The sequence below is a fragment of the Megalobrama amblycephala genome, linkage group LG23, assembly GCF_018812025.1.
Source record: "Megalobrama amblycephala isolate DHTTF-2021 linkage group LG23, ASM1881202v1, whole genome shotgun sequence".
Lineage (NCBI taxonomy): Eukaryota > Metazoa > Chordata > Actinopteri > Cypriniformes > Xenocyprididae > Megalobrama > Megalobrama amblycephala.
The window spans coordinates 8,898,511-8,910,659 of record NC_063066.1 but is presented as its reverse complement, the minus strand read 5'-3'; the positions used below and the strand labels follow the sequence as shown (position 1 = coordinate 8,910,659).

General features: G+C 35.3%; 1 protein-coding gene across 1 annotated transcript in view; it reads left to right on the top strand.

Moving 5' to 3' along the window:
• gpc3 (glypican 3) overlaps positions 1-12,149 on the top strand; it is a 186,129-nt gene that overhangs the window by 118,247 nt on the left and 55,733 nt on the right. The window contains exon 7 of the mRNA XM_048177130.1: positions 8,112-8,223. Within this exon, the coding sequence (XP_048033087.1) occupies positions 8,112-8,223 (112 nt within the window). The remainder of the gene's footprint in view (positions 1-8,111; positions 8,224-12,149) is intronic.

The window sequence follows — 12,149 nt, the reverse complement described above, 5'->3', positions numbered from 1 at the left end:
ATCGACTCTAAACCAGAAAATCACTCCTCATATTATACTAGATATCATTTGACATTATCAGTAATGTTATTAAAATTACAATAATTCACTGTTAAACTAAAAACAATCGATTCTGTGGGTGAAAAACAGACTTACCAAGTTGCTACATCTGAAGTAATTTAATAAATACAGAATCTGTTATTTTAAAATGAATTTAGTTTGGTATTAGCTTGTTTGACTGAGACATTTAATGGGATGAAAATAGGATAGAGAGTTGTTGTACTGAGGCGTATGAGTGAGAATAAACTGCAGTGTCACAGAAATCTTCCACTGTCTTTACATATGCACAGATGTTCTGCAGTAAGTGTGAGCCACACAAATCGACTGAAACATAAGCATATTATTTTGTTTAAAGGTGCCCTAGAACTTTTTTTTAAAAGATGTAATGTAAGTCTAAGGTGTCCCCTGAATGTGTCTGTGAAGTTTCAGCTCAAAATACCCCATAGATTTTTTTTAATTCAATTTTTTAACTGCCTATTTTGGGGCATAATTAGAAATCAGGGTGTGTGGCCCTTTAAATCTCGTGCTCCACGCCCCAAGAGCTCGCACTTGCCTTAAACAACATAAAAAAAGTTCAAACAGCTAATATAACACTCAAAATGGATCTTTACAAAGTGTTTGTCATGCAGCATGTCTAATCGCGTAAGTACAGTGTTTATTTGGATGTTTACATTTGATTCTGAATGAGTTTGAGGCTGTGCTCCGTGGCTAACGGCTAATGCTACACTGTTGGAGAGATTTATAAAGAATGAAGTTGTGTTTATGCATTATACAGACTGCAAGTGTTTAAAAATGAAAATAGCGTATACAAAAAATAGCGAATACAGTAAGAAACGATGGTAACTTTAACCACATTTAACAGTACATTAGCAACATGCTAACGAAACATTTAGAAAGACAGTTTACAAATATCACTAAAAATATCATGTTATCATGAATCATGTCAGTTATTATTGCTCCATCTGCCATTTTTTGCTTGCTTACCTAGTCTGATGATTCAGCTGTGCACATCCAGACGTTCTGCCCTTGTCTAATGCCTTTCATAATGTTGGGAACATGGACTGGCATATGCAAATATTGGGGGCGTACACCCCGACTGTTACGTAACAGTCGGTGTTATGTTGAGATTCGCCTGTTCTTCGGAGGTCTTTTAAACAAATGAGATTTATATCAGAAGGAGGAAACAATGGAGTTTGAGACTCACTGTATGTCATTTCCATGTACCGAACTCTTGTTATTTAACTATGCCGAGGTAAATTACATTTTTGAATCTAGGGCACCTTTAAAAGGTAGTATTAAGTGTGAAGCTGCTAATTAGCTGCTAAATGTTGTTTTGACAGTCCTGATAATATTATTTTAAAGTTGTAATTATATAATTTTAAAGGATTAGTTCACTTTAAAATGAAAATTACCCCATGATTTATTCACCCTCAAGCCATCCTAGGTGTATATGACTTTCTTCTTTATGATGAACACAATCAGAGTTATATTAATAATCACCCTGATGCTCCAAAGCTTTATAATGGCAGTAGATGGAAACCACCTGAAGTATAAAAAAGTGCATCCATCTATTATAAACGTACTCCACACGGCTCCAGGGGGTTAATAAATGCCTTCTGAAGTGAATCGATGCCTTTGTGTAAGAAAAATATCCATATTTAACACGTTATAAAGTAAAATAACTAGCTTCCGCCAGACCGCCTTCTGTATTCAACTTGGGGAAAAAAGTGTAACTGACGCGACTGTCTGGCAGAAGCTAGTTATTTTACTTTATAACGTGTTAAATATGGATATTTTTTCACACAATTGCATGAGGACGAGTAAATCATGGAGTAATTTTCATTTTAAAGTTTTAAAGTGACTGTCTGGCAGAAGCTAGTTATTTTACTTTATAACGTTATAAATATGGATATTTGTCTCACACAACTGCATGAGAGTAAATCATGGAGTAATTTTCATTTTAAAGTGAACTAATCCTTTAAAGGTATATTCTACTCCACATCACTGTAGTTGCCTTCACCACCTCAACCTCTATCTTAATGTTTGAAGGGAGTTTGTGCCAGACAAGCTTGTTTAAAGGTGCCCTAGAATTAAATATTGAATTTATATTGGCATAGTTGAATAACAAGAGTTCAGTACATGGAAAAGACATACACTGAGACATACTGAGTTTCAAACTCCATTGTTTCCTCCTTCTTATATAAATCTCATTTGTTTAAAAGACCTCCGAAGAACAGGCAAATCTCAACATAAGACCGACTGTTACGTAACAGTCGGGGTGTACGCCCCCAATATTTGCATATGCCAGCCCATGTTCAAGCATTACACAAGGGCAGAACATCTGGATGTGCACAGCTGAATCATCAGACTAGGTAAGCAAGCAAGAACAATAGTGAAAAATGGCAGATGGAGTGATAATAACTAACATGATCCATAATAACATGATATTTTTAGTGATATTTGTGAATTGTCTTTCTAAATGTTTCGTTAGCATGTTGCTAATGTACTGTTAAATGTGGTTAAAGTTACCATCGTTTCTTACTGTATTCACGGAGACAAGAGCTGTCGCTATTTTCATTTTTGAACACTTGCAGTCTGTATAATGCATAAACACAACTTCATTCTTTATAAATCTCTCCAACAGTGTAGCATTAGCCGTTAGCCACAGAGCATATAGCCTCAAACTCATTCAGAACCAAATGTAAACATCCAAATAAATACTATACTCACATGATCCGATCCATGCACGCAGCATGCATGACGAACATCTTGTAAAGATCCATTTTGAGGGTTATATTAGCTGTGTGAACTTTGTGTTTGCTGTTTAAGGCAAGCGCGAGCTCCGGGGGAGGGGAGCACGAGATTTAAAGGGGCCGCAGCCTGAATCGGTGCATAGTTAATGATGCCCCAAAATAGGCAGTTAAAAAAATTAATAAAAAAAAATCTATGGGGTATTTTGAGCTGAAACTTCACAGACACATTCAGGGGACACCTTAGACTTATATTACATCTAGTTCTAGGGCACCTTTAATCATTTATAACTGTGAGAAGTCAGTAACGTTAGGTCAAGATTGGAGGATATTCATTTTGTTTTGTAAACCTTCCTCCGAGTCCTATAGAGCACTTCTCTTCCTCAAGCTCAATAACCTCCCTCTCCTTCAGCTGTTCCTCAGTTAGCTCATGAAGATACTCGTGATTGATTCTCGTGGTCTCCAGCGGGTTTGGGCAGTGGGGCATGTTGGATCTCTGAGGGGTGCTCCATAGGACTATGATTCTGAGCAGGTTCAGCATGAGTAGCTGGTCCAGACTGTACATCCACGGGGTGTTTAGTCATTTCCTGTAGTAACAGTTGGGTTGCCTGTGCTCCTGCTGTAAAATAATGCCTGTTGTGGGCTGTTTTTGTTTTTTAGGATGAAATGTGGATGATGAAATGTGGAGGTATATTTTACATTAGAACATGCGGAAAACGCCAACTTCTGTCTACTTTGAATAATTGTTACATATACAATATAACATGGCAGTTAACATTAATGCAAACATATTAAACATAGTAGCGTTTCATTTTATGAAATCATTTTAAAGATTCTATAGGAACTGCACAAAGTATAAGGGCTTTTCAAAGCATTTGGTGTGTGTTTTTATATTTATGTATTTTTTATGTGCACTACCTTTTTTTTTTAAATTTTTTTAAAACAAATTAATACTTTTATTTTGAAATATTGACTGTAAAGACATTAGAGTGACAGTAAAGATGTATAATGTTACAAAAGATTTTTATTTATTGCAAACAAATTCTGTTCTTTTGAGCTTGCTATTCATCAAAAAATCCAGAAACAAATATATCACGGTTTCCACAAAATATTAAGCAGCTTTTTTTAAACAATGATAATAATAAGAAATGTTTATTCGCACCAAATCAGCATATTAGAATGATTTCTGAAGGACCATGTGACACTGAAGACTGGAGTAATGATGCTGAACATTCAACTTTGCCATCACAGGAATAAATTATATTTTAAATCATATTAAAATAGAAAACAGTAATAATATTGCAATACTATTTTTGACAGTAGTTTTGATCCTTCTTTCAACAGCATTAAAATCTTACTGGCCCAAACTTTTCAATGTTAGTTTATGAATGTAGTGCATTTAAAGTCTCCAACAAAAATGACTTATAATCATCCGTGTGGCATCATTCATTCAGACTGCATCTCTAGTTGTGTTAAATGTCAACTATAGAAGCAGTTAAAGCTATACTGTTGTGACACTTACATATGAACATGTCAAGCCTGTAACACAAACATCTTGCAAGGTAAAAATATGACAATCTGCTAAAGGTCAAACCATCATCGCTTATTCACACCCTTCCAAATCGCATAAAACAAAGACTCAATATACAAGGACATTTTAATCCATTAAAAAAAAACATAATTGTTGAACATTCAATTAAAATTTTCAGATAATGTTTCTTGTATATTGTGTATTATTTCAGTAAATTCAAGAATTAGAACAGATTCAAATGTTTTATAGTTCTTTTCTCTCATTTTCAACACACCTTATTAAAATTCATAAGAGAAAGGCTTTTTTTGTATGTGTGCTGAAACAGTTCTCACTTCAGCTACCCCATTATGTTTGAGCATTTCTGCGATAACGTTTGATTAATTTTGTATCACATGCCCTCCATCCTAAACAGAAGAAAGCTGAAAGTTTTTCAGGCAGACAGCACAGAGTTGACCTGATGGTGATCGACCCCGGTCAGCACACAGGTGGGCGCCTCATGCGTGAAGCTCCAGCTAATCTCATCCACCATTAAACGCTGCCCATGTCTTCTGATCTCCGCCTTCTAATGGAGCTCATGTCTGTATTATTAATGTGATAATTAAAAGCGGGAGGTGAGCTGCCATCGGGAGTAATAAGGAGAATAAATAAGTATGGAAATGTAATTTGGCTTAATGAATAAGCACTGCATGTAAAATGAGGTGCCGTGAGAGATGATTGGATAGAATTGTTCAGGATTATGTCATTCCTAAGAATGGAACATGAGGTCATATCTTTGGCTCTTTTGTCTTAAAGCTCATGGAACTGCAAATATCAATGTTTTTTTTAATCTAAACATCCTTAAAACATAAAATGTGCAATAAAAGGATTTATTTTCAATTAAGTTTTAAGATAATATAAAAAATAAATAAAAGATTTTTCAAGATTTGGACTTCACTGGATGAGTTGTGGTTGGTGTCATGGAAGTGTCGAATGTGTCACTCACTGTCTCTCTGTCGCCTCAGTGCTTGCACCAATGTGCCCGTGTGCATCAACTCTAATTAGCTTTTAATAGGGAGTAATTAACTGGAACACGAGTCCAAGGGGCCCGGGGGGATCGGGGGGAACACTTGGGCGCATGCACACACACATTTTTAGCAGTTGATGATGCCCAACATATGCTCCAGTTGCTCAGAAACATTCAGATGCCAGCACATGTCTGACCCAGTTGTGCTGTTTTACTGTTTGGTTAAGTGTTTGTGTGTCTGTTAAGAGCTACAACATTTGGGGGTGGGGGTGGGGGGGAACCGAATGTAGATTCAGATGAACTGTTAGATACCATTCATATTTATGCTCCTGTTTTTGTTTTTTAGCTTTGATTAATTTTGAACAATGGACAACACAAGGCATCGTTTATTCAAAAAGCCCTTGGCAACCCCAAATACGAATTGTTTTGTTGTAAAGTGCCTTTAAATTCTGTGTCCTCATGCAGCATGTTTGATTGAATGTGCTGAATAGAGGGGTAAAGGAATTTAAAGGTCTAAAACTTAGGAATTTAATTTGAGCAAGAATTACAGTTGTCACATGTTTGCCTCTAGGTGGCAGTAGAGGCCAATTTTAGAGGTACTAGCATACATCCTGACAAGATTCAGCTATATAATGAACTGTATGTTGTTTTCAACAGTCATTCACAGGTCAGGTCGGGCAGGTTCTCACTTATTATAAATGGTTAGAGTAACACTTTAGTTTAGGGTCCAGTTCTCACTATGAACTAGCTGCTTATTAGCATGCATATTACTAGGATATTGGCTGTTTATTAGAACTTATAAAGCATATATTAATGCCTTATTCTGCAAGTTCATATTCTAGATCCCTTAATCCTACCCAATACCTAAGGTTAACAGCTACCTTATTAACTATTAATAAGCAGTAATTAAGAGTTTGAGACAAAAGAACTAATGGTGAGAATTGGACCCTAATCTATATATACACAGTACAGTCCAAAAGTTTGGAACCACTAAGATTTTTAATGTTTTTAAAAGAAGTTTCGTCTGCTCACCAAGGCTACATTTATTTAATTAAAAATACAGTAAAAAACAGTAATATTGTGAAATATTATTACAATTTAAAATAACTGTTTTCTATTTGAATATATTTCACAAAGTAATTTATTCCTGTGATGCAAAGCTGAATTTTCAGCATCATTACTCCAGTCTTCAGTGTCACATGATCCTTCAGAAATCATTCTAATATGCTGATCTGCTGCTCAAGAAACATTTAATGTGTACAATTGTACAAAATATTTGTGTACAATATTTTTTTCCAGGATTATTTGGTGAATAGAAAGTTCAAAAGAACAGTGTTTATCTGAAATCTAATCTTTTGTAACATTATAAATGTCTTTACTGCCACTTTTGATTGACTTAATGCATCCTTGCTGAATAAAAGTATTCATTTCTTTAATTTCTTTTCAAAAAACTAAAACTCAAAATTCTTACTGACCCCAAACTTTTGAACGGTAGTGTATAATGCTACAGAAGCTTTGTATTTCAGATAAATGCTGTTCTTTTGAACTTTCTATTCATCAAGGAATCCTGAAAAAAAAGTACACAACTGTTTTCAACATTGAAAATAATCATAAATGTTTATTGAGCAGCAAATCAGCATATTAGAATGATTTCTGAAGGATCATGTGACACTGAAGACTGGAGTAACGATGCTGAAAATTCAGCTTTGCATCACAGGAATAAATTACTTTGTCAAATATATTTAAATAGTACACAGTTATTTTAAATTGTAATAATATTTCACAATATTACTGTTTTTTACTGTATTTTTAATTAAATAAATGTAGCCTTGGTGAGCAGACGAAACTTCTTTTAAAAACATTAAAAATCTTAGTGGTTCCAAACTTTTGGACTGTACTGTATATATATATATATATATATATATATATATACAGTTGCATGAAAAAGTATGGGAACCACTTGCACAAAATAAGAGAGATCATACAAAATGCATGTTATTTTTTACTTAGTACTGTCCTGAGTAAGATATTTTACATAAGAGATGTTTACATATTAGTCCACAAGACAAAAAAACAGCTGAATTTATTAAAATGGCCCCGTTTAAAAGTTTGGGAACCACTGGTTCCTAATAATGTGTGTGGTTTCTATGAATGTTTTTTTGTTTTGTGATGGTTGTTCATGAGTTCCTTTTTTGTTCTGAGCAGTTAAACTGCCCAATGTTCTTCAGAAAAATCCTCCAGGTCCTGCAGGTCTTAATGCATCTTGTTTCCTTCTGGAGCATCAGTGAATGTTTGAACCTTTTTTAATAGTTGTGTTTGAGTCCATAAATTGTCCTCAGTGTGAAAAGATGAATCTCAAAATCATACAGTCACTGCTGGAAAGGGTTCAAATATGCAAAAAAATCCCTGAAAACTGAAGAATCTGCAGGACATGGAGGATTTTTCTGAAAAACATTAATAAATTCAGATATTTTTTTGTCTTGTGAACTATGCGTAAACATCTTTTATGTAAAATATCTTAATCAGGACAGTACTAAATAAAAAATAACATGCATTTTGTATGATCTCTCTTATTTTGTTAAAATTATTCACATTTTCATAGATACTGCAAGTGGTTCCCATACTTTTTCATGCAACTATATATATATATATTTATAAATATAAACCTATATAGAAATTGAACCACCCTGAGAAATAATCACATTCAATTAATGAACAGTGTGCTGTGCATTAAACCTGTAATTCAGTTTAAATAGGAGTAATGGATGTGTGTGTCTATATTTTGCAGGTTTCCTGGTCCAGGGCTGAAGAGAGTCCATCCACACGGCTCAGAATCCAGACAAAAACCTCCTGAACCCGTCATCAGTCAGATCATCGACAAACTCAAACACATCAATCAGGTGAGTTGCTGTTTATCAGAAAAGATGCATGCACGTTCTTTTTTTTCATGTGAACTTTACAGTGCACATCTGTAAATAATCATATGCAGCTATGCCGTCAGTCAGCACACAGACATACAGCCATGCGTAAACTCATCACCTCTGCTTTAACTCCGTCACAACAGTCTGCCTGTCATCACACACACAGATGCACATGTCTGCACGCTATTTTATGAAGCGTAGTCTTGTAGATTATCAGGATGTGCGATAGGGGCTGCCGGTATCTGTACATTAATGCAGACAAAGCAGAGGCTTTCATTCACTTTCTTCCTGCCTGCCTTTAAAAAAACAACAGCTGCGTGTCATATCACCTTGACTGTGTGTGTGTCAGGGTGTGTCTGCTTATATTTCATGTACAGTTCGTTCCCTATTGTGAACGAAATCCCACAGTGATATTTGACCCTTTAAGATTTTCTGTGTGTATACTCTGGTAATCCTGAGAGAACAGCATCTGGCTCATCCACAGGAAGCTCACTGGGCGATCTAAAGGACGCTTCCTCTGTACCTGGAGGATGTGTGTTTTTGGCTGGGTTTAAAGTTATTTTGCAACGCAGCTTCGTTGTGAATAGCTCTAGGCTACCGTTAGTAAAGCTTAGTCCAAGTGTGTGTGTTATTGGCGCATTTAGTCTTGTTTTTTCACTTTTACTTTTTCCCCCTATTACATTCAAATTTTTTTCATTTAGCAGATGATTTTATCCAAAGAGACGTAGGAATACAACAAACAAGAAGTGCTAACAATAGTCTAGAGTTGTAAAAGCAAGAACAGGGAGGGATTTAGTGAAAATAGTGAAAGCATAGACGTTTTGTTTTTTTTACTTTTTTTTGAGTCAGCAGAACACAGTCAAGTGTTCACAGAAGACATGATTTTCAGCTTTTTCTTGAATATTATCAAGAAACAGCTGAAAACTCAACTCAAGAGATGAAAACTTATCTCTTTAACAACTCATTTCATTAATGAGACCTTTGTTTTTTTCGCCTGATTTTTAATTTTTAATTACAATAATTATATTTTATTTTCTATTTACTATTTATTTTGTTGTTCTGCTTTTTTGTCTTTTAATACTACTTGTTTACTCCCTTTGCATTATTGTTATTTTAAATATTTTTCATTTAATCTTATTAATTATTACATGTATTTTATTTTAATTTTCAATTTCAATTTTTCAATTTATTTATAAAGCACAATTAAACACAACTGCTGTTGACCAATGTGCTGTACAAAATAAAAACGACAGAATCACAAAATAGACGACAGAACATCGAAACAGGACATCAACATCACCCGTCATGTAGAATAGGACAGATCGAATAATACAGTTTTTAACTTAGATTTAAAAATGGACAGAGTTGAGGCAGTTCTAATATCCGTGGGCACAAAAAAAATTAATCTTTAATTTTACTTTAAAGGTCCCGTTTTTCGTGGTTTTTTGAAGCTTTGATTGTGTTTATAGTGTGCAATATAACACGTGTTCATGTTTCGCGTGTAAAAAAACACAGTATTTTTCACATAATTTACTTATCTGTATACCGCTGTTTCCACTGTCATAAAAACGGGCTGATGACTTCCTTGTTCTATGAAGTCCCTCCTTCAGAAATACGTAACGAGTTCTGATTGTGCCAGCGGTTCCTGTGTTGTGATTCGACAGCAGTTTAGCGCATCTTGCCCGGAAAGGTCACGCCTCTTACCATAAACATGGAGATGCACGCGCTCAGTGTTATTGTAAACATGTCTTTAATTTTACCCTATCAATTTGAGCCGGAATCAGACCCGGTGATTGGACTGCGGGATGAAAATAACAGCGTTTCGACGACGTGGCGACAAACACACTCTACAAACGCAACTCTTGTGTATTCCTGTGGGCGGAGGTTAGTCAAAAAACTGTTTTAGTGACGTCATTAAAGAAGGAAGTAGAGGGATGTAGTCCAAACTGGCCGTTCGATGTAGGCGACTTCTGTTAAATAAAATATCTCGCTTGGCATTGAACTTTGAGCTTTAAAATTGTACAGATTTTATTTATACTCTAACAACAACATTACACACTAACTAAAGTTTGAAACATGGGATCACGAAGAACAGGACCTTTAAATGAGAAATACAGAGAGTGTCTAGGGCATGTTGGGGTAATGCATTACAAGTAACTTGAGTAACATAATCAGATTACTTTTTCAAGTAGCTATAAATAACACATTACTTTTCCAATTTACAACAAAATATCTAAGCTACTTTTTCAAATAAGTAATGCAATTTCACATTTATTGACTGACAGCTCTCCTGTCCCCATGTTGAGAGTAATAAAGGTGTCGTGTGAGCGGTGTGAACATGATGTTATTGTAGTTCTGGACTAAATGTGAACATGCATTTACTCATCTCACTTGCACGAAAACATTCAGTATTCCTCAAAATGAATAAAAACATTGAAATGCAATCTCAGAATTTTATGCAAACCTGTAATAATTAAATATATTAAATTGCACAAATATACTTTATGTATTTAATCTCACTTTATTATCCAATGTCTTTTCTGCTGAGCTTCAATGATCTAATTCAACCATACTAATAAGACAAAATTACTTTAGATTAGATTTAGAAATAATAGTGTTTAACTTCCATCTCATGTATCCTATTCTTCTTCAATCCAGAATGGAAGCACAGCTGAAAGGTTTGTTTGAGCTGCGCCCTCTACTGTACAGGTGTAAATATTAATTTCCTTCAGTCTGAGGCTTATTCATTTCACTCTTGATGTGAAAGGGCCTTAACATTTGCCAAAAATAGAACTTTTTTGTTGTTATTAAAAAAAACAAACAAGCAATCCCAGCCCAAGTGAGAAAAAGTGACGCAAAAGTAATGTAACGCATTACTTTTCATAAAAAGTAACTAAGTAACCAATTAGTTACTTTTAGGGAGTAACACAATATTGTAATGCATAGCTTTTAAAAGTAAGTCTGGGGTCCTGTGTATATATTGTGTTAAAGCAGAATGAGATGTAAGTGCATTGTACTGTGTATATGTATGTGTGTTCTAGATAGAGAGAAACCCATGCGGCCTCATATTCAGTGGCCCCATCTGAGCGGATTAACGCAGCGCTCTTGTTTAAACAGACCACAGAGACATCAGAGCGGCTCAGATGAGTCGTGGGTCTCGCCTGCCCTCGGGCTGTGGAGGAGGTCAAGCCTTCCATGGGACAAGCCCTTATTTTCTCAGTTACTCTACAAACAGACTTCTCTTCTCTTCTCTTCTCTTCTCTTCTCTTCTCTTCTCTTCTCTTCTCTTCTCTTCTCTTCTCTTCTCTTCTCTTCTCTTCTCTTCTCTTCTCTTCTCTTCTCTTCTCTTCCAGCTGTTGTTTCAAGAGACACATCACATAATTTATGTACATGGCAACTATACACACGATCAAAATGAAGATGTACTACAGACTTTCAGTTGTCATGTGTGTTAGAAAAGGGAAAAGAACGATAATTCAACAATGTCACACTCAAAATTTTGTGGTTGATCTGAATGTCAGCATGGCTGTGAATACCTCATGCTGATGTTCAGTTTAACAGGGTTTGTATTGTGATATTGTATAATCACACAGATACACATGAGGTCTGGTGACTGTATGATGTCAGTGCTGCTCATGTCTGGTAGGCAAATGGCAAGTGCATTTCAAAAGACCTCTGTGGCATCTGTGAACCACAGATAAACACATCCGCTGCCCCTATAAACACATAAACAAATGCAGACACACACATGTTTGTTTCACTGTACTTCCATTGCTTTTATATCAGGTTAATGTCATAACCTGACCCCACACCTAAACATAACCCTCACAGAAACCTGTGCAAAACATTTGATTTAAATATAAACATGAATTGCCTGATTTATAAGCCTTTTTAACTAGCGAGTA